Source organism: Furipterus horrens, unplaced genomic scaffold (assembly GCF_987537825.1).
Source record: "Furipterus horrens unplaced genomic scaffold, mFurHor1.1.pri manual_scaffold_1, whole genome shotgun sequence".
NCBI lineage: Eukaryota > Metazoa > Chordata > Mammalia > Chiroptera > Furipteridae > Furipterus > Furipterus horrens.
This window is the reverse complement of record NW_028327171.1, coordinates 4,643,902-4,671,030: the sequence shown is the minus strand read 5'-3', so window position 1 is coordinate 4,671,030 and position 27,129 is coordinate 4,643,902. Positions and strand designations below refer to the sequence as shown.

At 43.0% G+C, this 27,129-nt stretch overlaps 1 protein-coding gene across 1 annotated transcript in view; it reads right to left on the bottom strand.

Annotated features, from left to right (window-relative positions):
* Positions 1-27,129, bottom strand: part of TTC3 (tetratricopeptide repeat domain 3) — a 99,612-nt gene that overhangs the window by 47,075 nt on the left and 25,408 nt on the right. The window contains exons 11-21 of the mRNA XM_090271730.1: positions 20,091-20,145; positions 13,578-13,740; positions 12,700-12,745; positions 11,800-11,920; positions 10,429-10,492; positions 8,162-8,219; positions 5,231-5,315; positions 4,810-4,944; positions 4,147-4,227; positions 2,068-2,180; positions 25-145 (exon numbers count right to left, since the gene is read on the bottom strand). Coding sequence (XP_090127856.1) covers positions 25-145; positions 2,068-2,180; positions 4,147-4,227; positions 4,810-4,944; positions 5,231-5,315; positions 8,162-8,219; positions 10,429-10,492; positions 11,800-11,920; positions 12,700-12,745; positions 13,578-13,740; positions 20,091-20,145 — 1,042 coding nt within the window. The remainder of the gene's footprint in view (positions 1-24; positions 146-2,067; positions 2,181-4,146; positions 4,228-4,809; positions 4,945-5,230; positions 5,316-8,161; positions 8,220-10,428; positions 10,493-11,799; positions 11,921-12,699; positions 12,746-13,577; positions 13,741-20,090; positions 20,146-27,129) is intronic.

The window sequence follows — 27,129 nt, the reverse complement described above, 5'->3', positions numbered from 1 at the left end:
CGCTCTGCAGACACAGACGGTTACCTTTATTTTCCCGGGCCGCGTCTCCTCAATTATCACATTGGTTGTGGGCCAAGTTAACACTCCAGGAAGTCGACAAATCAAGGTTCTTGCCTTCTCAAAGTGATTAAGAGCGTCTAGAAACCTAGACATAATTATGAAGAAAAGAGGTATTAAAAGATGTTACATGCATTTCCGTTTGCCACAGCAAAAGTCAGAGATTTCCAAGCTAACTAGTAAGAGTACATTTGACAAATCACTGCATAGAAACAGTCAATGTAACCTGAATTTTCTTTATTGTTGTTTGCTTATTAAATTAAACACAAATCTGCCTGGAGACTGGCTTTATATATGGTAGGTGTACAATAGTCCTTTTAAAGTTGTAACTTAGTTTTTGAAGTTTCCAACAACTAAAACAAAACAAAAAAACTTAACAATCTGGTTGTTCCATTTTCACGTCTTTTCTATTTAACTAATTAAAGAAGGTTCTTGCAGAAAAATGGCAATGCTCCAATAAACTCACTTAATCATATGCAGGGAAATTCTTTTTTTTTTTTAACTTGACTCTTTTAGGACATCTAAAGTAAAAATCGCCTGCTGAAAAATTTTTTAAAGAGAGTGTACTCTGGACATCTTTCTTTAATCGTAAAGCAGTGAATTATTTTAACAGAACAAATGTGTATATAAATTTTAAACTATAAATATGAAATGTTTTAATCTAATTTCATTTATGGTTTGAAAAAAAAGTCAACGGATTCTCATAGTCTATTCAACAAAAGATACTAAGATATTGGATTATAAAGTTAACCAAGTCTTTCTTCTTCTTTTCAGACTACAGAAGATTTTTTCCTTCTTTCTCCAACCTTAAGTGATTTCCCAATTTAAAAACGTATTTTTCCTGTAGTGATACATCACCATCCACCATATAGTTACAGAAGCAGGACTTTAAGAAACTGCACATTAGAATGGCAAAACCACGACACATTAGACATTGAACCCCACATATTATTTTGAAATTTAAATTCCTTCAACATGGCAGACTTTTTCGTTTACCACAATCGCAATAATTTTACACTTTTATGTTATTTTTCTAGACCTTAAGAATATCTGTACGTGACCCCTGCATTAAACAGGAATACTCTCGACTGTTTACACTCAACTTAGAAATTAACTTCATTGGCTATTACTACACAGATTGCTAAACCCTTACTTCTCTTGTCTCTACGTGATTCTTAATATAGCTTAGCCTGTCCAGACAGTAACTTCAGGAAATAAAAGAGATTTCTTTAATCTTTAAAAATCTATAAAGGAGGTTCTGGTCACAGTCTAAGATTGGGTTCCCAAGAATACCAATGGTCTGATAAAATTTCCCCAAAAAATTTAGATGGAAACTAAAGATAACTAAAAGTTAATAAATGATATTCAATCATCCGACACTTCTTTACAAAGTATCTAACATACCTACATCATACTGGGTACACGCAGCAGGAGCAGGGAGATATGTTTTGAAGCTCAAGCATAATCCTGTCCCCTAAGGTTCACAGAGCAATTTAGGAAGACAAGACATGGAGAACTTAGGGAACAGTCACATACTAAATCCTGAGTAAGGATTCCAGCTGTAATACGAATTCAGGGATTTCTATTCCTAACTCACGATGTATTTGAACATATATGTATCTTGTATTAAGACGATCTTCATACAAGTTTTTTTGGCAAATAGATATTTAACAACAACAACAAAATTAAACAATCAGACTCGTAAAGCATTAATTTATACCAATTCAGTCACCATTTAAAATGACATACACCAAAAGATAAAATATAAAACCCTCTGTGTCAAATCAGTCTCTTAGTGAATTTCTTATTAGATTCAAAATTCGGAAGCATTAGGAAGTGATATGACTGCCCTCACTTTAATTTTATTAAATGCCAGTCCTCAGAGGAAACATAATTATAACTGTGTGCCACAGATAAGATATCAAAATCAATTCCAGAAAAGGCCTCGTCACGCATTAGACTTTGACTGAATCACCAGCCTGGAGCATGAACAGCATGGCTTCTACAAACCTGTTTTTTTTCAAGCACACTTCTCCAATCCCGCAGTAGGCCAGGGAATCAAGTCCCTCGTTGGGGTAGTGCTCGATGATCCTCTTAAACTGGTGTTCCGCTTCCGATAATTCCTGCAACAGCAGGAAGAACAATCATTGACACAAGAAAAGGAATTCTGGCAGCGATTTTACCTGAAGGTTGACCCCCCCCCACTGGAGGGAAGGGAGGGAAAGGGGTAGAGGTAAGAGGAAAACTCCCAGTCCACCTCGAGGGGCCCATGGGAGCAAGAGGAAAAAGGGAAAAGGGAGAAAGGGGGACGGGGAAAGGGGGAAGGGGGTAAGGGGAAAGGGGTGGAGACTCCCAGTAGCCCAGAAGGGCCCATAGGAATTACCTCCTTGTCTCTGAAGGTTGATTTTTTTGTGTGTGCGATGTTAAAAACAACTATCTGTCCAAGATTTCTATGGCAAAATGACACCTTCTGCATTTCATTTTCTTTGCAACTGTGCAGACGCTGACCATACAGACGCTGACAACCAAAGTGACCGAGCTCCAGAACAAGAAGCTGGCCCTGAACCCATCAAACCACCGACCAAATGAGCGTTTCTAACACACCGCAGGCCCCGGGTGCGGGTGACACCCCCCGGTGCGACTTCAGGGTAAAAGACCGTCACATCCATCCTGGTCGAGCGCTGCTGCCTCGTGTGCACTGGCATTCCAATGAGGCGGCCGTTAGGTGGCACAGAACAGATAAATGCTCAATCTTAAAATTACCTCTGTAGTAACAGCTTCATAGAGCTTAGAATACATTCTTTTCAATATTCTCAACTGCTGAAAACTCTGTGCTTCTCATGAATCTTGTTTTGAAAAAATCTGAAGACACACAGCTCTAGGCAACATCGCTACAACCCCATCATGGATGGAAAAGGAAACGTAACTACGACATGGAGTGCCTCCGAAGCTCTGAGGCCGGTTCTAAAGGAGGCATTCCTAAAACACTTCCAGCAAGGGCTGTACTGAAGTAATTATACTGCTGCCTTCTGGCGCTACTCTGAATGATGAAATCCTTTTCAAGATTCAAGTTCTATCATACCCATTTTTTTCTTTAATCAATCTTGACTACTTCAGAGTAAATCACAAATGTAATAAACTATCTCTTCAATTCCAATAAGCAAAATATAACATATTTATTATTACTCCACCAAGAATAAAAGAACTGAGATCACGAACTTCATCTCCAACAACCTATAAAATAGACAGGCCTTAATGAAAGACATCCAGACCAAGGAAAGAAGCAAGTCAGAAGGGAAATGAACCTCAGGCACTGTGGACCAGTGGGAGAGAAAACCTAAAAAAATGACTTGATCCTTTGTGGGTATCATTAAGCCTTCACCTAGCCAAGGAAGCTTGGAGCCCAAGTTGGCAGCAAGAATACATCACACCCAAGGTAATTCTAGAGCCATTTCAACCTTTATTGAAAACTCCGAACTATGGAAAGCAAAGAATAACTATGGTTATAGAAAAACTACAACATGGAAAACAAGAAAATAGTCAAGTACTCACCACCCAGAACATATCATTATCATTTTTACTTTAGTTAAAAAATAAAATAAAACAGTCAAACTCCTATCCTAACCTCCATAGGCCCACCTTTCTTCCATCATTAAATGGAACCCGTATCTTAAATTTGATGTAGGGTTAGTCCACATTTTTAACTTTGACAAGATACACACAGATCACCATAAATAATATACACTTAAGATTTATGTTTTCCAAATAGTGCATAAGTAGCATCATATGTTTATTATGTTCACCAACTTGCCTTTTTCCCTCAACAAGTTTCTGAAATCGATTCTGCTACCTTAGGTCCTTCACTTTTCATACAAATATAAAGCAGATTCCTACTGGTTGCTGGACATAGCTTTTTTCTAATGGAAACACAACCTGAATTTTCTTTCCAAAACAACAACACAAACTAAATTAAAGGTAGGAATTTCAGAAAAAATTATCAAGAAAGTGCCTAATGGGAAACTATTTTTACATATCCTCTAAAATCAATGGCGTATTTAAATTGTTCATTATTCCCGTTAAAAACCTTACCTCAGGCTGGCCTATTCCAAGGAGAGAAATCGCAAGTCCGTAGACCACTAAGACATAGTTAATCATGGCCAGGTTCAATTGCTGTCAATAAAAAAGTTCCAGTTAAAAATCTGAAGATAGTTCTGCCCGATTTGCATACCAACCTGGCAGCCACAACAGAAAAGGTCTAATAAAATCTCACTGATCACTATGATTGAAATAAAGGCCAAACAGAACCCGAAAATACATCTCTGCAGAGATATATTGCTACCAAGTATTTAAAAACCGACTCAGTGTCTTGCAGCTCCTGAAGGTGCAGCTCACAACAGAGGAGAGGAGGCTGTTCTCTTCTGCACGTCAGTGGGTACGGGACAGGTGAAGGCACCCTCTCTCTTACAACCTTGCGTAAACTACTTATTTACCCAGCTAATCCTTTCCTTCTCAACGAAAAGATGTGACCACGGTGAGTCCAAACCCTTGATTTGAACTTTAGAGAGAGAAGGCCGGGAGCCCTACAGCGCACGGGCAGAGTCTGAACCCGGGTCACCGAGTGCGGGCACGAAGGCCCCACAGCCCAGAGGCGCAGACCGCCCGGAGAGGTCAGAGGCGCACTGGTCACAGCGCAGTTACAAGGCCCCGGCTCTGCCCCACGCGATCAGGAGCGCAGCGGCACCGGCGGGCTACCTTTATCTTCTGCGGGTCTAAGCCGCCCAGCAGCTCCGAGAAGGCCTGCGCCGCGCTCCGGCAACGCTGCTCCAGCAGGGCAGTGTACCCGTCCTGGACCAAGCTCCTCAGCATTTTCATGATATTAACAAAATCCTGCAGAAAAGCCCGAACCAAAACAAAACATAAACAAATTCCTGTTAAACCTTTGGGAAGTAAACAATTCTGCAGTATTAACCATTAATTAAATCTCTGGTTAACATAATTAAAAGGTTAGTATCTAAATTTGTGATAGTTTCGTTTCTTAGCAATCATAAATTTTAAGTCCATAAAACTAAAATTATTTTTAAAATCTTAAAGATGTACATGATGAGACTTAATTCTGGTGAAAATGTTCCGTTCACAGAGTGTGCTTTTTCCATCAGAAGAGCCCCTTCCTTACCTGCTGCGCAGCTCTGGAAGACTTAGACAACTCCTTCTGCAGGATGCTCTTCAGCTCCGCTGGTAAACTCCCTCGTGAACTAGAACTGAAAGAGAAACGTGTCGTTTTAAATTATTTTAAAATAAAATGGTCTGCTTATACAAGAAAAACTGTATTTACTGAAGGTCATTTTAAACACTGAGTAAATGGACAGTCGCAAGCTCCTGAACTGAAATTACTCTGATGCCATTTCTCCTTAATCTTTAAATCCAGTAAAATCCCTATAAAATTAGAGGTGGAGGGGCCAGATGAATTAATTATGAAGACAATATGGAAGAACAGCTTTTGACAAGAAAATAAATTAAGGGGAATCTGCGCCAATCATCCGAAGTTATTACAATCCTACAGTCATCAATAACGACAAGACACAAGAGCTGTGCCCAATAAACATCGCAAAGATGCTCCACCTCAGGGGAACCTAATATTAAGATATAACCGTTTCAGAAAGTCGGACTCCAGTGCTGGTGCAGGTTAAGAGAGACTCAGGTACTCTAGCTATTTTCCGCTACATCTCATGGTCCGCCACAATTCTCCAATATCACCTGAGCGTCTAACAAATCATTGAATGTTGACATTAACTCTGGAGTCCGTGCAGGTCCCTCAGGTTAAAGGCTCAGTCTGACAACCCTGCCTTCACTTCAGGCCAGCCACACTTGGGTGCCCACGCTACCCACACTTCTGCCCAGCCTGCAGGTTCAAGGGTTTCCGTGACCCTGGTTCAGGTTCAACAATTTCCTAAAATGACTCCAAACTCATGAAGGCATTACACTTCCTATCTCCAGTTTGTTATAAAGGATATAACTCATCAAAGTCCAAAGAAAGAGACATATGGAAGGCATTGGGGGGTGCACAGCTTTCCCGCCGTCCCAGGGTGCCACCTTCCCAGCACCTCAACATACTCTCCCACCCAGAAGCTCCCCGAGCCCGAGTGTCTAGAGAGTTTTACTGGGGTTTCTCTACACTGGCACCAAGGATTAAATCACTGGGCACTGGTGAATGAATTTCCAGCTTCCTTCCAGAATTTCTGAGCCCAGCAGGTGGGACCAAAAAGTCCAACCCTCCAATCACGTACTTGGCCTTTCTAGGGACCAGCCCCAATCCTGAAGGCAGGGCCCCAGCCTCGGGTCACCTCATTCCTATAAACTCAAGTGGGATGGAGAGGGGCTTGTTATGAATAACAAATAAGATGCTTGTATCACGCAGGAAACACGTGTTTTAGGGGCCCTGCGCCAGGGGACAGAGAACAAGTATACATCTTATTTCACCAACCCTTTCACAGGCTAGCAAGAGTGTGAACAGTGCTCACTTTCTGGGAGGACAATTTGACAGCATCTATCAAAGTTAAAAGTACACGATCCCTTTTGACAGCGCAATTGCACTCGAGAAATTTCCCCAAATCCACACTACACTATAAAACGCCCTACTACTGCACTGAAAAGGAAGGCTGAGAGCCCCAGGTCTGAGGTGGGAGGACACCTCAGGCAACCTGCCGACGGGAGCGGTTCTAACAACGGTGAGAGTGACAGTGTTCCCAATAATGACAGTTCGTGCGTATCGAGCACTCGCCACGTTTCAGGGCTTCGCGAGTTTTATGGGGTCTTCCACTTAATCATTAAATAACCCCGTGGGATAGACATAATCAAATAAGAAGACTTCAGTTTGAAAACAGAAACACAGTATCTGGAAAATCAACCTATCTTTCACAAAACAGGTTAAAATTATAACTATACATTCAAAGTATGAACCTATATTTGTTTTTGGTTTCTCCTGGAGGGGGGCATGAGGTGAAGAGGAAGATTCAGGATTTTTCTACGAAATAACAGAACTACATAATATGCTATGCCCTTGCTTTGTATTTATTTTGTACTGGCATGAAAAATGGCCATTTTTTTTTAATGGGGCTTTACTCATTTCTCTTACAGCAGTTTGATACTCAACATCCTTCTCCCTGGAAATTCTATCAAGGAACCAGCCTTCGGAAATAAAGAGAAAACCGACGCTGGGGTCACTGTGGTGGGACTGGCGGGGCACGCTCTCCAGCAACCCTCTTCACTTGCTTCATAAACTCCTGCCTCTGCTGTAAGACCGACGATTCCACGCTGCAATCACGTCCTATCTCTGTAGGTTCTGGGAATTCACTATAAAGACAGGCGGCAACAGCTCCCCCCCGTTAATTTCAGGGGGGATGTTCGGCAGCACGAATTTTATAAGTGCAGCTGGTCCATTAGTAAACACTCCCCTCGGACTACACACACATCCGTGCCTGTGTAGACAGAGCAAGTTTCCAAATGGCCAAGGAGCCGTGAACAGTGAGATGAGGTGAGCAGGAAGGAGACTAATTTCCACTTTATACTTTTCTGAATATTATTCCTCTTATAAACATGTTATTTTTCTTTTAAAAAGTTTTTATTTATTTATTTATTTATTTATTGTTAGAGAGCGGGGGAGGGAGAAAGAGAGGGAGAGAAATGTTAATGTGAGAGACATCGACTGGCTGCCTTTCGTATGAGGCCGGACTGGGACCGCGCTTGCAACCCAGGCATGTGCCCTGACTGGGAATTGAACCAGCAACCTGTAGCTTTGCGGGGCGATGCCCAACCAACTGAGCCATAGTGGTCAGGGCATAAACGTGTATTTTGGAATTTTAAAAAACTAATACTCATAAATATATGGTATGACTTTCAGAAATCAGTATTAACAAGCAGGATTCATAATTCTCTAGTCAAAAATGACCTTCTCTGAAAGACATGCCTTTCCTATTTGAAAGAGATTTTAGTACTTAACATAATACACATATGTAAAGGTAGCCACTACATGGAGGATGTTTTTTCTTTTTTTCTTGGAAGGAGGACATTAGGGGAGGAAACAAGAGACCTTAGATAAAAAACATACCTGAACTCCAATTCATTGTTTCGGGATTTTTGTCTTCCTTTATGTTTTGGAGGTTGACCTGCGGATACATAAGTATTTGTTCCTGAAATTTAGACATAAAAAGCTATGAGCTTGAAATTAAAATAATAATAGAAGTAAACTGAATAAGAAAGCAAAGGAAGCAATATTGTGAGCGTAGCTACAAACAGGCAAGCCAAAAAAGAAGCTACTGATGTTTGTCTGTGTAGGCTATAAATATATGATTATTATTACAAAGGCCTAGAGCAGATACAGAGATACAGGCTATAGTTTCTATTCCCACATAGTTTACGCTCAGATGGGAATAAGGGACAGTCACTGCAGTAAGTACACAGCAATCATTATTAAGAAGAGAAGATACTCTGCTGCTATTGACAAATTAATTCCATAGTAACTGCTCTCAAACTCCCAAGAGGGAGAAATCGCTGAGGCCGGAGTGGCTGGGAAAAGCATTAGTGGGGATGCGGCCTTCGTGTTTAGTTGTAGGAACAAGCAGGATTCGGATAGAAAGGGCCAAACCCAAGAGCAGAGTTCGTTTTCAGAAAAGGAAGGAAACCGTGTGACTTGGTGAGTTTGGGAAGGGCAGGGGTGGGAGCGGCGCCGCTGAGACCGGTTGGGGAGTGTTGCAGGCCCTGCGCTTGTGTCTCCAGCTCTGTGAGCTCAGCCGTGGGCAGGAGACCGATGTGCGACGTCATGCCGAAGCACAGCCACAGGGACGGGTGTACTTGACTGAAGCTTTGGGGAGAGATGGCACAGGGGAGTCAGGCCCACATACTAAGGACAGGATGAGAGCCTCAGCTGGTTTTGGTGGCCTCGGAAAACAAAAGAGGATTCTAGAAAGTCAAAGGAGTTCAGGTTTGATTTCTGCTGTGTGACCTAAGGCAGAATGACTTAATCCTAGCCTTGAGACCTCAATTTCCTCAACTGAATGTAGATGCTGAAGTGTGGATGGTATTTATTAATTTAAATGTACTGTCTGATGACAATGGCCTGAGAAATACTGGTAAATTAAAAACTGTTTTCCAAAAGGAAGTTTTATCCTCAAAGATTTTTCAGGTGCTATTGGAGTTACAATCGCCTGCGCTTCCCCTCTTTGTGATTCTGCCGAAGCAGTAACCAAGTGGAAGTGTCCCGTGGTAAGCAGCTGGGTGGAGGCAGGCAGCCTAGAAGAGACAGAAATGCTGCCAGAGCCAAAGCACTGAGAAGAAAACAAAAGAACCAACAATCAAGGGGAAGGGAAAGAGGGCAACAGGGTCACTACCTAGATGTCCCCGCTTCCTGCAAGAACCCTGAAAGGGACACATGAGAAAGATGGAGACCAACAGCTCGTGTGTGACCACCACCACCTTTAGGAATCAAGAAAACCTGGCTTTTCTTCAACTCTTGTTTAAAAGGTGGGGAAGCAGATAATCTACCTCAGAATGATTTCCATCAAAATCTGGCCGTATGAAGGGAGACTGAGAAATAAGTGCAGTGTGAGCGTCCATGCTACTCTGGGACCCTGCACTTCCCGGGACGCCAAGTCAGGGAGGTCCTGCCCGTTTGCCTGCTGACTCGGTGTGTAAACAAACAGGTGCACTGAGCGCAATTTAAACTAAACTGGTACTGGCCTAAAGCATCCCTTCTCGAAAGGGGTGACGGGGGTGACAGATGTCACCCCCAACAGGGTAAAAGTTCATTATTCGGAGATGAAAAAACAAATCTACCTTTCTATACAGGGTGGGGCAAAAGTGGGTTTCCAGTTGTTCACATGAAAAATAACACAATAATAAATAACAATGCAAGAATAAATTGTTGTTTTGTGTACTCTTAACTGTAAACCTACTTTTGCCCCCCCCCCATATATAAAGCAGAGATGTGTGTACATACAGTACATAAGCAGATATACAGTAAATTTCATGGGGAGGCAATTTGGGGGAAAAGCATATAAAAAGGCTCCCTGGTTGGGGGCAGATAATGCTATGAAAGTTGAAAAACACTGGCCTAATGGAAACGAGACAGCAACCAAAAAGTGCTTCATCTTTCCTTTCCATTACTTTAATTTGGAATTCTAAAATTAGATTTATTAAATAATGTGAGAAGACTGAGTACTGATTTCAAATAAATGTTCAATGTTTTAACTCAGAAGCCCTGCAAAGTCAAAGAACAAGAGCAACTGTAAGGGAGGCTTGTCTGTGCGAATGTCGGGGCGCAGAAGCTCAGACACCACTACGTGCCCCCACCAACAGGCTGCTGAGGAAGACACTCACCTGACAGCGGCAGGAATTCAGAATAATAGTCACAATCATCTGCCTTCAAAGCCTTACCTACCACCTACCGATGAAAACAAAATTAGTGAGACTTTAGAAAAAAGTCCTTGAGAATTCAACAGCTAAATAAAAAAATAGATTACAGTTTATTCGAGTGCCTGAAATACCTAGGTGGTTATTAAGCCTAAATGAATCAACAAAATCATAACTAATGATAAGAGACTACGATATGACACATTCTCAAATGACGATCCTATTTCTGACAGGGCGGATGCTCGGTAAATGCGTGCAGTGACTCAATACGTTCCCATCTTGCCTTGTGTTCCGCTCCCTAACTGAACACAGCCTCTCCAAGATTTTCATTAACAACAAAAGAACTACACAGTGGCTTGAAAAAGCTCCCCCCAATGCCTACTACCCATCTAACCCCAAACCCCATTTTCCTTTTTCCCCCTCAAGCCCTGGAGAGAAACATAAATATGGACTTGGTGACATCTACTGAGTTCTGAGTACATTCCAGTCAGTGCAGGTCCTCTGGGACACTGAGCCCAGAGCCAGGCTAGAGGCCCCGAGAGGCCATCAGACTATGGTTCAGCTGAGCCCAGCAGTGAACTGAGGGCTTGGGCCAGTGTCCGGAGCAGCAGAGGCTGTGCAACATGTGGGCACAGATGGAGATGGGGTGCCTCCCAGCCCAGCCCCTCACAAACTGGGTGGGTGGGCAGGCACAGTGTCCAGCAGTCATGATTGCAAAAAAGAAAAGAGAGGAAAAGAAAAATCTGAAGCACTGTAAGGGGTGGGGTGATCTGGCTACCAGACCCCAGCGTCACTCATTCCCAAGTGATCAAGAGACATGTAAAGGCAAGGCATACAAAGTGAACCACCAAAGTGTAAAATGAAAAAAAAAATTTTTGAAAAACATACACGTGATTGCAAAAAAATTATGCGACAATAAAATACTACTTTTATGTAGTTATAGAAGGTAGCCCAATCATTTATTAAAAAGAATCATTCTCGCTTTGACTGGCACAGCTCAGTGGGTTGTGCATTGTTCTGCAAGGCAAAACATCACTGGTTCGATTCCCGGTCAGGGCACCCTCCTGGGCTGCGGACCAGGTCCCCAGTTAGGGGCGTGCAACAGGCAACTGATGATGTTTCTCTTGCACATTGATGTTTCTCTCCCACTCTTTCTCCCTCCCTTCCCATCTCTCGAAAAATAAAATCTTAAGAAGAATCATTCTTGTGATATCAATAGGCAAAAAAAGGTTTGTATCAACAAAATACTTAAGTTTCCATTATCATGAAAATATTATTGTAAAAATATGACTTTCTATACTGGAAATAATTTTATTTTTAGTTTTTAACTGAGCCTACCTTCAGATTCTTATTACCACCGTTTGCCATTTTGTGGTTGGTTTTTCTGGAATCCTTTTCAATCCCCGCAAAGTTAAGTGAAGCACTAAACGCAGGTGCCGATGAACTAGGTGTGCAGGCCCTTAGTGGAGATAAAAGGAATAATCTTTTTACTTCTGTTGATTAGTACGCATTTTTAAAATGTTAACGTTCAAAGAAACAGGTTTCAGCACTTACAGCCTTTTTCCCTTAAAAAAAATCTCTACCTCTGAGAGTGGACTTTATACATACATATTATTTTACATTTGGTATTAAAAATAGATGAAAAACAACTCAAAAAATGTAGTCTGGTTTCTAATATTAAAATAAGTGACTCTCCTTTTGAATTTAACAGCTTCGCTACGGTAGAAGCTTAATCTTCTACTGCCAAGCACATGCCAAGCCTGGATGTTCTTTGCTTTACTGCACGCATACTCAAGTCTCTCTGCTGCCCATTTCTAACAGGAAGCGCCTCAGCCTTCGAAGAAACATCGGGAGTCTAGAGGCAGGTGTGCCCAGGGCAGAGGTGAAGGGTTAGTAGGCACAGGCTGTGCCCCTGCTGGCTGCCCCAGGATCCAGATGGCCAAAACCGGTCCCATTCAAACACAGTAAATTTCATTAACATTTCTCCCCTTTCCCACAGGCTTAGGCCGCTGAGCTCCAATATACACATATGCAAATAGTCCAGTGAAACAGTGAGCAGAACAGACTCAGCAATTCACAAGTCACCTGATCTTATGCAGGAACACTCTGAAAACCACCCCCCCCCCAACTGGACTGTGGTTGCCATCAGCTACCATAGCCTCAAACACAGCACCTCTTAGACTCCCAGGGCAAAGACATTCCAAGTAACAGCTACTGACTGGGCTGACGGGAACTCACCTGCTGTCACAAAAGGTTTTAAGCAGATTCCTAGTTGATTTTCCACCTACAAAAGTCAATCACACACACACTTAGTAATCAGTGCATTGGCAACATAAGTGCATACGTTAAAGACTTGCCAGTTCAGAGAGATGAAAAGTAAACCTAAGCAATTTTACATTTTGAGATGCTTTTAGCTTGATGATCATGTCAACCAAGTATCACACAGCCCTTATCTGACATCCCACTGGATGTGACCACTGACCAGACGCAGCGGTACACACATGTGAATCTGCACAGTACCTGTCTTCCAGGAGCTCACAATCTTATTGTCATGTCATGTTGGGCGACAACTGCTAGGGAAGCAGAACCCCTCAACTCAGCTTCGGAAGGCACTAAATACCCAAAGGAGAGAACACGGGAAGGACCTCTACAGAGAGTGTTGAGTACAGGATTTAGAATTCCCAGCCTGCAAGCAAATTTCTGGGAATATTCATAAAATCGGCCACAAATTTGGTGTACAAACATCAAACAACTCTCTTGGAAGGACTTTTCTTCAGGAAATAACTATAATAGTAAAAGGGATAATTTTATAACAATTTTGTTTCAAAAAAGATTTACTTGATTTTCAAATTTCAAGAAGGCATGTTTTTCTACGCAAGAGTGTATAATAATTCATTGCTGAATGCTCAAGTAGAATTACAAAGCATATACAATTACCTAACAGAACATATACTAACATAATTCTACACAGAGAGCAATGAAAACCCTAAGACTCGACCAGAATGACTTCGCAAAGTATAAACTGTCCGAGAACTGAGTCACGGTCTGCCATTCCTCCAAGAACCTAAGAGTTTAAGGGGAACCGAGAGAACCCGGGAGAACCTGGGGTGAAATACCTTGCGGGCCTTCTCTCAGAGTCCGCAGCTGCGCGTGCTGCTGGATCAGGTCCTGGAGCCCCTCGGGGTCGCTCTCACAGAGCCTCTGGGCTTTGAGGTTTGCTTGTAGGGCCCAGTCATACTCCCCCAGCACCGAGAGAGCGGCACAGAAACGATAATGACCCTGTTCCAGAAAGACAGATTTAATTCTTCTCAAAAATATGCTGAAGTTAAAGGACATAAATAAGGAAAAATATTTTGCTTAAGAACTGATTAGCTACTTAAAATCTCAGATTAGAATCCCATCAATAAAAAAGAAATAAAAATGTTAGCACCTGTCAGGATACAAAATTACCTAAATGACCTAAGTAAAGAGTTATGAATAGTATTCATGATAGTTTTTAACAACTGACTAGAGATCAGTACTTTTGCCTAAGAAATTTTTGTACCCACCCCCCAAAAGAGACTTCAACCTTCATTATACGTTACTAGTAAAGAATGAAATAATTTTATGCCAAATAAAGTATAAAAATCATTCATATAAATAACTTAAAACTTTTTCACAGTACTTCAAGGCAGTATTAGTCTCCAAGTCAAGACATCACCTACACTTTGGAAATAAACAGAATTTTTGCGCCGGAAGAACAGTTGGCTTGCGCAGCAGCTCCCCACCCTCTGAAGAGGAGCACGGGAGCAGGCGAGGGGCAAACCTAGGCTAGATCTTCCATCCATGACTCTTAATCGGCTTTTCCTTTGTTTGGATTGATTTTTTTTTTTAGAGAGAGGGAGGGCAGGGGAAAGAGAACGGGGCAGAGGGAGGGGGAAGGAGGAGGGGAGGGGCAGAGGAGGGGGAGGGGAGAGGGAGGTTTGCTGCTCCACTGATTCAGGCGTTCTTTGGTTGCTTCTTGTAGGTGCCCTGCCCAGGGATCTAACCGGTAACCTTGGTTATCAGGACAATGCTCTAACCAACAGAGCGACCTGGTCAGGGTTCCCCTAATCAGCTTTTAATGCTTTTATCTCTAAGTACATACAGTTCTTGATTTTATGGGAGAAAAGGTCCAAAAACCACTGATTTACTCTTAATTCAATGATCAAGGTTTTTTTTTTTTAATTTAGTGTTTTTGTTGCTGCAGACCCACAGTTCTGGCTGGCCAGCCCCATTTACGCATTTTGAGAAATCTTCTACATCAAGCACGAACATTTTAATCTAGAAAGCTAACATTACCAAACCTGGACTAACACAAGCAACCGCTCCTCTAGCTAGCCACTCACAAACTGAACCCCCATTTTAGACACAGTATCTCCACTTGAAAAGTGATTTCCAAGTGAAAAAGGCTGGGAACCGACCCAATGTCACTTACTTAGAGGCAAACCAAAAAACCCTGATCTGAGGACTTCGGGCCCAGGGCTCTTTCCTCTTTACTACACACTTCACAAAGAACATTCTGATTCTATGAGGAAATACGAAATCAGGAATAAGTGACCTTTTTAGGAAAGGTGAACTTTTCGCTACGAAAAGCCAGAAGCAATCGCGAGAACCCCTGTTTAGGCAGACTCCGGCGCGCCAACCCAGCCTCTGCATTCTGGAGCATTTTTTAGCCAGACTATTAAGGCTCCAATCAAAGACTAGTTCAGACTGCATTTCGTTCAACTCTGCTTTTCCTCAAAAGGCGTTAAGAAGATAGCACACAGCTCTCAGGTGTACCACAGGACCAAAATCCTATCCCCCAGTCATATGGCAACTTGAAAGCTTACGTAACTGCATTAAAAAAAAAATCACAGCACAGGAAATTACAATAGATTATAAACCATACCTGCTTAAATTTGTAAAAAGCACTTTATTTCATTCTTGATTCCCTCCACCTTATTCATCCTCCTCCACTGACTCCTTCTCCCTAAACTCTGTAATACCAGTATAATTTCTGCCCGCTGAGCAGAGTTTATTCAGACCTCTCTGCTGAGGCTGTCTGAATGAAGCTTACAGTACAGGGGTTTCGGTTTCTCGAGCCCCATTACAACAGGAAGCTTGCTCCTCTTTGACGCTGTCTCGTTCCCTATCCCATATAAAACAATTCCCTGTTGTTCATCTGCCCAGCACCCCCTCCTTTGGAGGGCCACTACGTCCCTTCTCCACACAGTCGTGGCAGGACTGTCACCCTTGTGCCCGCCCCAACGATGACGGTTGGGTACAAGCACAGCTACGACCCAAGGAACAGGCCAATCGAAACGCCCCGTTTCCCAGGCGCTAGCGATGGACCCACAGGTGGGCACACGGCTCGATGGGAGTAAATCTGAGGCCTCCCTCGGGTGCCCGACACGGATGCTGAAGGTGCTCTCTTTCCACTAGAATAAACAGCTACTGAGGATCTCTCTTTGGCTCTCCCACTATGTGATACGTCTTTTTCAGACGAAGCCCAGAAAGCCCGCAGTCTACCACTTCTGCTCAGGATGGAGTAACACAGGTTGGGTTTGCCCTCCAGCCTAAAACGAACAACACACGTGAACAACAGATATAAACCAAAGGGCTGTAAGACACTGGCTCTCGGGCACCCACAGACAGTGACTGCTGACAGATGTGAAACTCACAAAGGAAGCCCTGTGCTCGCTCCAGCTTGCTCAGGGGAGGTTCCAAGTCATGGCACAGGGAGAAGGAGCCCAGGCAGAGCCCGCAGTGCCAGCAAAGGAGACAGAGCCGGGAGCCAGGAGAGCCAAGGCAGCCCGAGTTCACAGGGCAAGGAGCAGAGAGGCGGAGCTGCACAGAGAGCCCCAGATCTTCACGGGCCCCCCTTGTGTCTTGGCTGCGCACTAATCAGCGCCTGCATGTGGGGCGACGACCCAGGCCAGGGAAAGACCCCTGAAAAGCTAAGGGGAAACGACAGTCAACACCCACGCAGGGCCAGGAATGCTTCCTGCTCCCGCCAGCCAGGGTGGAAAGTGCCACAATTCATGGAGCGTCACGGAGAGCACTCAGAAGCTGTGCTTCAGTTACGGAGAAAAAATTAGCCCTACACCAAATACCACTGTGGTCCCACCCACCAAAGCTTAAAACGGGAGTCCAAAGAATTGAACTGTTTCCAAGTAACCGCTGCGGCCCAAAACAAAGGTGAAAAATATTTACAGAAACATAAAAATCTCAGGTTAAATCACAATGTCTGGCATCAATAAAAATATTACTAGGTATGCAAAAAAAGAGAATGTGACCTATACTAAGGAGAAAAATGAATCAATTGAAAAAATCCAGAAATGACACAGGTAACAGAATCAGTAGACAAGGACATTAAAACGGTTATTATAAATATACTCTGTACATTCAAGATGCTAAAAGCCTGAACATATAAGTAAAGACATGCAATAGGTAAGAAATACTCAAGTTGAAATTCTCAGCGATGACAGCTATAGCATTTAAGAAGAAAACACACCGGGCAGAAACAGAGAGGAGGCACTGCAGAACTGGAGGATGCAGTGGTAGACCAGAGGTAAAAGGAAACAGAGAAGAGCCTGAGATGAAGCCACAAGCAGGATGCACAGCTAAGACACACAAAGGGAAGTGTACAGGTCGGCCTCCAACCGTGCCGAAGCCAAGCCCTGGATTTTTCAAATTACATGAGCCGATACATTCTCCTTCCACGTAAGCCAAATCTGAGTTAGGTTTTGTCTCTCACAAAACAGTCCAAATATACCCCCCCAAATTAAAAGGTTCTTGAGAACACCTGTGAAGCTATTGGTTTGTTTCCCGTATAACATCAAAAGGTAATGCACACAGAAATGTGGGCAAATATCTCTTGACTCCACCATAGAAAGTCTCACTCTTGATGATACACCCTGTTGAAGTCTGCAGGCATGTTTAGGAGAGCTGACAATGTACGAGTCTCCACCTAGAAAGAAGAAGAAACGGCCCACCCTCACACAGAAATCAACTGAGGACCTCCCTACAGAGGCTTAAATCCTGGAGACATGACTCAGTAAACTGAGGCTCATCATTAATTCCAAAGTCAGAGGTTCCTATAAAAGTAAAGACTGCACCTTGCACAGTCTACTTTTGCTTTTGAATTTAAACCCATCCTTCAACGAGCATTCTCTTGTGGTTAAATAAAATGACAAATGACCTAGATATCTAGTTACTGAACTTTTTGAATATTTACTAGGAGTAGTATTGGGTTGGACAAAAAGTCTGTATGGTTTTTTTCCCGTAAAATAAAAGACACATTTTTCATTTTCACCAATAACTTTATTGATTTTGGCTATTTTGAGTGTGTCTGCTATTTCCTACGTGGTAGCATGTTAACTGTTCTCAATTAATGTCTTGATTTGATCGCTGTCAGCTACAACTGGTCTACCCAACCACGGAGCATCATCCAGTGAGAAATCTCCAGCACAAAACTTTGCAAACCACTTCTGACACATTCGACCCGTCACAGCACCTTCTGCATACACTACACAAATCTTTTTTTGCATTTCAATTGTTTTTACCTTTCTTGAAATAATAAAGCATAATATGCTGAAAATGTTGAGTATTTTCTTCTGTATTGAAAATTAAAATGGCTACACAAAAATTCAGCAATTTTGATGTTTAAAAATGCATGCTGATATGACAGCTATCACAATACAATCTAACAAAATTATTTCAAATGAATTTAAAGACAACTAAGCACTACTAGAGCCATGTTACGGAAAGAAACAAACTTTTTGGCCAACCCAGTATTTTTAAGCTACAGATATTTTTGTAATCAGCACAAAACATCCCAATTAAAAGAAGAGTAAACCGCATAAATATAGTCAACTTATCTTTGACGAAGGAGCAAAGGCAATACAATGGAGGAAAGGTAGTCTTTTCAACAAATGACGCTGGAATAAACAGACATCTACATGCAAACAAAAGGAATCCAGACTTTACGCACTCAACAGAAGTGAATGGAGAATGGATCGCACACTTAAATGGAAAACCCATAGAACTGCACACAATAGCACAGGGGAAAGCCCAGACGGCCTCAGGTATGGTGACGACCTTTTAGATGCAACACTAAATGCCTGATCCATGAAAGAAATAACTGACAAGGTGGACTTGATTAAAATAAGAAAACTGCTCTGTGAAAGACCATGTCAAGAAAACGAAAAGACAACGTTTGCAAAAGGCATATCTGATATAGGACCGTTCAGTGAAATATACAAAGAACTCTTAAAATTCAACAAAAAGAAAACAAACAACTGATTTAAAAGGGGGCCGAAGATCTTAACAGAGACCCCATCAAACAAGCACATGAAAAGGTGCTCCACACTGGCTGTCACCAGGAAATGCAAATTAAAGCAACAATGAGGCGCCACTGCACGCCCAGCACAACGGTGGGAGCTGGGACTCTGACGACACCCAAAGCTGAGGAGGACGCGGGCGACAACTGTCATCCACTGCTGCTGGGAAGGCAAAAAGGTACAGCCGCTCTGGAAGACATTCTGGAAGTGTCTTTAGAAAAATAAACATATTATTGTCACATGACCCAGCAATCACACTCCTTGGCGTTACCCAAAGGAGTTGGAACACTTATGTCCTCACAAAACCTGCACATGGATGTTACAGCACCGTCCTTTGTAACTGCCAGAGCCTGGAAGCAGCCAAGATGTCCGTTGCAGGGGAGTGGGTAAATAAATGGTAGTGAATCCAGACAACGGAATGTTTATTAATCGGCACTAAAAGGAAAGAGCTTTCAAGCCACGAGAAGACACGGAGGAAACGTAAATGCACCTTACACTCAGTGAAAGAAGCCAGACTGAAAAGGCTACATAATGCATGATTCCAAGGATACGAAATTCTGGAATAAGCGAAACTATGACGAGGGTAAAAAGATCAGGGGTTCCCAGGGCTTTGGGGGAAGGATGGACAGCAGGTCAGAGCGTTTTAGGGCAGTGAGAAGACTCTGCATGAACCATAATGGTGGATACACGTCACGATAATTTGTCCAAACCACAGGATGCGCAACACTTAGGCAGGGAGCCCTAAGATAAACTGTGGACTTTGGGTGATTACGATGTGTTCGTAGAAGTTCGTCAATCCCACAAATTACCGCTCGGTCAGGGGGTGCTGATGGTGGAGGAGGGAATGCGTGTGGGGAGTTATGAGAAATCTCTACACCTTCTTTCCTCAGTTTTGCTGTGAAGCTAAAACTGCTCTAAAAAAACAAAGTCTTAAAAGAAAGAGTATCTTGTTTGATAAATTAAGCCAGGGATAAACATTCTAAATAAAGTCCTCAAAGTAATTCAAAAGGTCTAGGACATATTTTTTTTTATCCTCACCCAAGGACATGCTTATTAATTTGAGAGAGAGGGGAATGGATAGAGAGAAAGGGGGAGGGAGACACACTGGTCGGTTGACTCCCGTATGCCCCCTGACTGGGACCAAACCCACAACCCAGGCACGTGCCCTGACTTGAACTCTGCGTATTTTAACCAGCATTTTTACATACAAATGCACAACCTGTGAACAGATTTTTCACCAAGTTGTATGGCATTATTTGCCCAAGGTAAAATATAAGAGAAATCTACCTTTGTCCAGTTGTTCTTCAGAATAATGGCTCTCTTTCCATCACCAAGTGCATATCTAAAAAGAAAAACAAGAAATAAAATATTCATTTTAATAATGGTATTATACTGCATTTCTATTTGTACTTCTTGAATTCTCCATATATAATTAGTTCAAAACTAGTTTTTTTTTAATTTTGAAAAATCCGTCCATGTCCATTATAGGAAATTTGGAAAATACATAAAACTTAAAACAAACAGAAAAAATCAACCAGAGTCATGACCACAAGTACCTAGGAAGAGCTACTTTCCATATTTCTGGAGTATTTCTTGCACACGCCCTACCTACATCTTAATCTATGCCCAACTTCTTGTTATCAGCTGTATTGCTTTTTGCATATCCGCAAGACTTCTGATCTCCAGAAATCTAACTCCCAGATCTTTATTTTTTTAAACATTTTATTTATTTTCAGAGAGAGTAGGAGGGAGAAAGAAAAAGAGGGAGAAACACCGATGTGTGGTTGCTTCTCACATGCCCCAAACTGGGGATCTGGCCCACAACGCAGGCCTGTGCCCCAACAGGGAGTCGAACCAGTGACCTTTTGGTTCGCAGTCCGGCGCTTAGTCCTCCAAGCCACACCAGCCAGGGCTGACTCCCAGATCTTTCACACACCGCCTCTGCTAAGCTAGTAGACAAAGCTGGGACATGAAACGGTGAAGTCCAACCAATCATTAAATCTGGCTGGAGCTGTTACAAAGTCACTGACCTCTCAAGGCCTGCTTTCTCATCTAAAATGGGGACAACAGTTCTATTCTTCTTGTTTGGGAAAAGGTACTAAGTCAGTACTTATAAGCTGTCACATACTAAGTTTCCTGGCTTATCTCCTATGACCCCCTCCCCTACCCCAGCTCAGACACCCACCACCACCCACTCCCTCCCTGCCAACTTCTCACCACTCAAAACTATTCAAACTTCAAAAATCACGAATTCAGGCACCCCACTCTCCCCTATAACCTAGTTCCATCCATCTTGTTCAACTATTACTACTACCTCTTCAGGATGCCCAACTCACTGACTTAACTACTTTGTTTTTTTACTTCCTCATTTAGCTAGAGTCACTGGTTCATCATTTCAGAGTCACATGCTTACTAATTCTTTATCCTCCCTTGTCCGGGTGTTCATATCTGGTTGTGTGTCCAAGCCCCAACCCTGGATCAATTCTACTTTCTGCTTTCTCCATGCCTGCATCTAGGGAGCTAAGTGTTGCTGGAGAAAATTACACAGCAGAGCAGACAGGTAGCGCTATAGTCGTGATTAAAACCATGTGAGGCGGCCTTCGACACTGTTAAGCCATCTTACAAGATCAAGTCACTCTCTTTGACTTAGAGATGATCATTTCAAATCTTGTGTCCTGTCCTCGAACTTCCAACAAACTCCCTTCACTCTCAGCAGAGACCTCTGCTCCTAGTTCTAAGAGTAAACTGGAGACATCAAACAAAACTCTCAATTTCCTACCACCCAAGACAGACCCACATCAAGCACCAGCACTTCTCCTTTGCTGTTGCAGTAAAGGTGTCCCTCCTCGTCCTCACGTGGCCGGGTTTCTCCACCCTGCCGTGTGGTTCCTCCATTCCCGCAGCCTCACCTTCCTCTTCTCTTCCCTGTATATTAACTACAGTAGTCCCTCTCTATATCGCGGTTCACTTATCGTGGCCTCACTGTATCGTGGGATTTTAAAAAATATTATATTTAATTATTTATCATGGATTTTTTGTTATATTGCGGGGTTTTGCAGTACGGTATACGTATGTTGTTAAAGTTACACAGGTTTAAGAGTGTAGAGTATGTTTAAGAACATAAGTAGTGTTTATAAAAGTGTGGAAAAGGTTAATAAGGGAGCGGGAACGGTTTATAAGTGTGTGGGAAGGGTTTATAAAGCCTTAAAATATATATAAATACTGAAATAAACGTAAGGTTCCTACTTGGCGGATTCTCACCTATCGTGGGGCAGGGGGTCTAGAACATAACACCCGTGATAAGTGAGGGATCCCTGTATTCCCTCTCAGGAATCCACTCCATATTACGGTGAATTTACATCACACACAATTTACCACTGGAACCATTTCAACCATATAGTTCAGGTGGTGTTAAGTACACTCACACTGTTGTATGACCTCCCATCAACTTGTAATATGCTCAGCTCTCTCATCTTTAAAAGACAAATAAAAATCAATATGCCTTGGACTTCTGGCCAAGATGGAGGCTTAGACGGACACGCTAGGTCTCCCTCTACAACTAGAGAGGAATACAACTACTTCAAAACAAAGGATAACTAGAAATTCCAGAAAATAAAACTACACAGAAGTCCAACATATGAAGTTATAAACCAGCGGTGCCATTTGGGCAGGTAAGAGTTAAAGAGGGCAGTGCTGTTTGCGGTCGCACCTGGACAGCGGCGGGGCGGCGAGGAGTCCCGGCTGCGGTCAAGCCCATGGCGGTGCGCGACCGGCGAGGAATCCGGCTGCGGTCAAGCCCCTGGCGGTGCGCGACTCCGGCGCTGGGGAGAGCGGCCGCCGCATCGCCTTGAACAGTGAGGCCCAGGGGGGCGGGAGGACGGATCCCGGTCTCCTAGCTGAATAACTGTGTGAATCCATCTTGGACCCCCGCCCCCAAAGAAAGCACCACAGGGCTGCGAAATAGGTCGCGGACGGGCAGGCGCCGGCGGTCGCTGATTTGTGACGCGTACACAGGCACTGCCCCCTGCCCCCGACAGCCGGCCCAGGAAAACAAAACGCATCTGTCAAAATGTGGCAGACAAATATAGAGATCCCGGTGGCACAACTCACCAGACAGCAGATAGAGAACCTGACAGATGAACAGATAAGGAACCTGTCAGAGGCTCAGTTCTGGGCCATTGTTATCAGGTGGCTTACAGAATTCACAAAAGAGCAGGAAAAAGATATGAAAGAAGCGAAAAACTTTCATAACGAAAGGAACAAAACCACATACGAGACAGATGGTGAGGAATCCAGAGTCCATTTCAACAAACTGGAATATGGAGAAGGAACAAGCAGTCAACCAATGCAGCGAGAGGAAATGGCAAACAACAATGAGAGGATCAGAAACCTCTGGGACAGCTATAAAAGGCCCAACATAAGAATCATTGGTTTGCCAGAGAATGAGGAAGATGAACTAGAACTTGAAAAATTGAGTGAAAATATAATAAAGGAGAACTTCCCAGACTTGGGGAAGGGAATAGACTTGCAGGTCCAGGAAGCAAGGAGAGTTCCCAAGAGACTGGACCCAGGGAGAACCACTCCAAGACACATTATAATCAAAATGTCAAAAATTAAAGATAAAGAGAGAATCTTAAAAGCAGCAAGAGAGAAGAAAAGAATTATGTACAAAGGGGTCCCAATTAGACTATCAGCTGACTTCTCAAGGGAAACCCTACAGGCAAGAAGAGACTGGCAAGAAATATTCAAAGTAATGAAAATCCAAAACCTACAACCACGAATACTCTATCCAGCGAAATTGTCATTCAGAATAGAAGGACAGAGAAAGTGTTTCCAGGACAAAATAAAACTGAAAGAGTTCATTAGATCCAAACCACTGTTATATGAGATGTTAAAGGGACTGGTTTAAAAAAACAGAAGCTAGGGAGATGAAACAAAGGCAAACTAAATAGGCAACGAGAGTGGAAAAGGAACTGTGGGTACGGGAAGCATATTGGGGGGAGGTCAACAGGGAGGGGGAATGGGGAAAGGGAGGGAGATGATATAGGAATTGGGGATCAAGGTAGGAGGGAATGGAATAGACGGAGAGAGGTTGGGAGGAACTGTATGCACAACTAATGGACATAATCTAAAAGGGGGGGACAACTGGAGGGAGGGGGGCCACCGGGTGGAGGGGAGCAGAGGGAAGGGAAATTGGCACAAATGTAATATTTTAATCAATAAAACACATTAAATCTGAAAAAAAAAAAATCAATATGCCTTAAGCCCCAAGGAAACAGCTGGCAGCCTACCCAACAACTATCCCCACCCCCACCTGATGAACTAGCCTTCTGCTCTATCTTCCTTACTACCACAAGATTAAATAATTGCTAATCAGTTTAATCCAACAATGGCAACAGCCACTCTACCTTCCACTGATTGGCTCAGGGGTGGTCACGTGACCTGGTGCCAGCCAATGAGACCTGAGGGGACTCCTCACCCTTAGATTGCAAGAACAAAACGAGGTAACTTATACCACAATATAACAATACCCACTAAAAGGCCAGGTACATAATTAAAAAAGAAGAAAGAGCTCTCTAAAGATAGATGAGCTGACCGACAGAACAGGAAGCAGAAATCAGAAACAGACCCCTCCCTACAGTCACCTGAGCTGTATGACAAAGGTAGCACCGCAGTGTACGGGCAAAACGCGCCTTTAAATGGTGCTTGTCCGCTGGACGTTCATATGAATCTTGAATCTCACCTCACACTAATCACAGAAATCACCTCCAGATGGACTATAAATCTAAATACCGAAGTTAAACAATCAAGACTTTAGAAGACTTTTGGTGACATTTGAGCTGGCAGAGGTTAGAAACTCAAGAACATGTCGACCATAAAGGAAACAACTGCAGAACCGAACTACACTAAAGTTAGGGACCTCTGTTTGTGGAAAGGAACTATTAAGAGCGCCAGAAGATATCTGTAATTCATAACATAGCTGACAATGACTCACTCACACCCAAAGAACTTTTAAAAACTATTAATAAAGACATTCAACTCAAAATCCAAACAGGCACTTACAAGAAAATCCAAGTAGTTGATAGGCAAATGAGAAGATGCTCTACTTAAATATTATTCATCAACGGAAGGAAATGAAAACTAAAATTCAGAGTACTACATCATCACACAGAATGGCTAAGTGAAATGACAGAAAACGGTAAGTGTTAGTGAAGACGTGGAACTGACTCTCTCATAACGCTGCTGGCAGGAGGGTACAACCACATTGGGACTTATGTGCCAAAGCTGAATATGAGCACACCCTGTCCCCGATTACACATATTCTCACACTGATGAGCATGAGCACATTCTACTACTAAAGCCAAGGGGTGGACTATGCTGCATGGGGTGAGACCCTCTGCAGCCCGGGACCTGCGGTCAGTGACATCCCTGAAAACAGGAAAACGCACAAGACTGCGTGACCTCGTGGTGAGAGGGCTAAACAGACAGCCAGACACAGAGCTGTAGGACGGATGCTCCAATTGACTACGTTTCATGGCCAGGTGTCCTTTCTGCAGCCTCACGTCTATTTCCTCATAAACAACATGATACATTTTGCCCTAAAAGGTTAGGATAGAACTTACTTCCCTTCCTCAAGCTTGCATGTGGATTTGCTACGTTAATCTCTCTCCTCTCCCCATCCCTCACTAATTTTTCCCGGGAGGTAAATGGTGGGGGAGGGTCCCTAATCCCAGGTTGTTTAGCCTCATCCTTCTCCCTTTGGGATCTCATCTTAAACACCGACCAAACCCCAGGTTCCCTCTTCCTTCAAGCTTTAAAGTTCACAAGGGCCCCTGCTGCCTGCTGTCTGCAGCCCAGGGTGAACTAATGGGAGGTCCTCCGGCTCTCAGACCTCAGGCCCAGTTCTCCAACAACTGCTTCAGCAGTGGAGGTGAGACTGGATCCCCACGTGCCCGTCTTCAGCTTCCATCTCCTGCTTCTGGACTTGGGAGGAGAAAGAAATTCTCCTGAGTCTCTCTAGCCACGGGACGTAAGTATGTAAGAACTTCACAAGCCATTAAAGGCATGTCCCTTTTCCCCACCAATGTAAATCGTCGCTTCAGGGCCTGACCAGACCAACCAAGAAAGTATTCCCCAAGGCTCTAGCTCTTACAGCACAACAGGGCTCAGGTGTAGAGTCAGTCACTGACTAAATACACTTTACATCAAAAGTTAGTTTCTGGAATTAAAATTATAGATGCTTTCATCCAAGTAGAAGACCTTTATCAGGAATTATCCTACAGATATACTTGCACGTGGATACAGAACATAAAAGAATAAGCATCAGAGAGCGATATATAACATTTTTATACTGAAAGAAATCTACATTTTAATACAAACTAAAACACACATAATCCATTGAATAAAGGATCGTGCAGCCATGAATAAAAACTAGGGTAGATTTTATATTCACCAATATGGAACAAGCTCCAAGATTTAAATATAAAGCAAGAGGTACAACAGTATGTGCAGTGTTGGAAAAAAAGACATGTGCATACTTTACACTGAACTCAATGAAATCACCCATATTAACTTATAAAAATGGCAGCTTCATTTGGTTCAAGTTGGTAAGTGCTTATATAGGAATAAAATATTATGGAAATACACAAGGACCTGAAGAGAGGAATCAGGGCAAGGGTCTGAGTTGAGCAAGTTTTCAATTTGTCCCTCTGTGCCCTTAACTTTCTCCAATCCACATTGGTTACCTGCTTTTTAAAAAGTGGGTGCACTCCAGGGGAGACCGAGAAAACAAGTTCAGCAGCTTGTAAGTGAAATATAAAGAGACCACACCAGGTAAGAAAGCAAGGTGAGAAATCGTTCACCAAACCACACATTTACACGAAAGCTCCCCCACCCCACACACACAACAGGATCTTTAAAAATCACACAGAACATACAATGGAGCTGATTTATACCTCGGGCCTCAGAGAAAGTCAGTGAGACGGAGGAAAGAGGGGGAGATAGTCATTTAACTCTGCCTGCTGTTAATCACAAGCTGGGATCTAACAGAAGGGAAGAGTATCTGAGGGGCACTTAAATATGAAATGGTCAAAGCAAATAGCAAGTTTAAAAACTCCAGAATTTTCCCAAGTAAATTCAAATTCAGAAACCTCCCAGGCTAAGCCCTCCCTTTCTCCAGTTATAGTTCCCCGTACAACTTATCACATCCCCATCGAAGAATTCGCTTTGTCTACCTCCAGTTCCCACAGGAATGAGTCAGACCTTAACTAGGCAAAGCCTAGTCTTGTACCTTGCATAACCATTGTACCCATGGGAGCTACAGAGC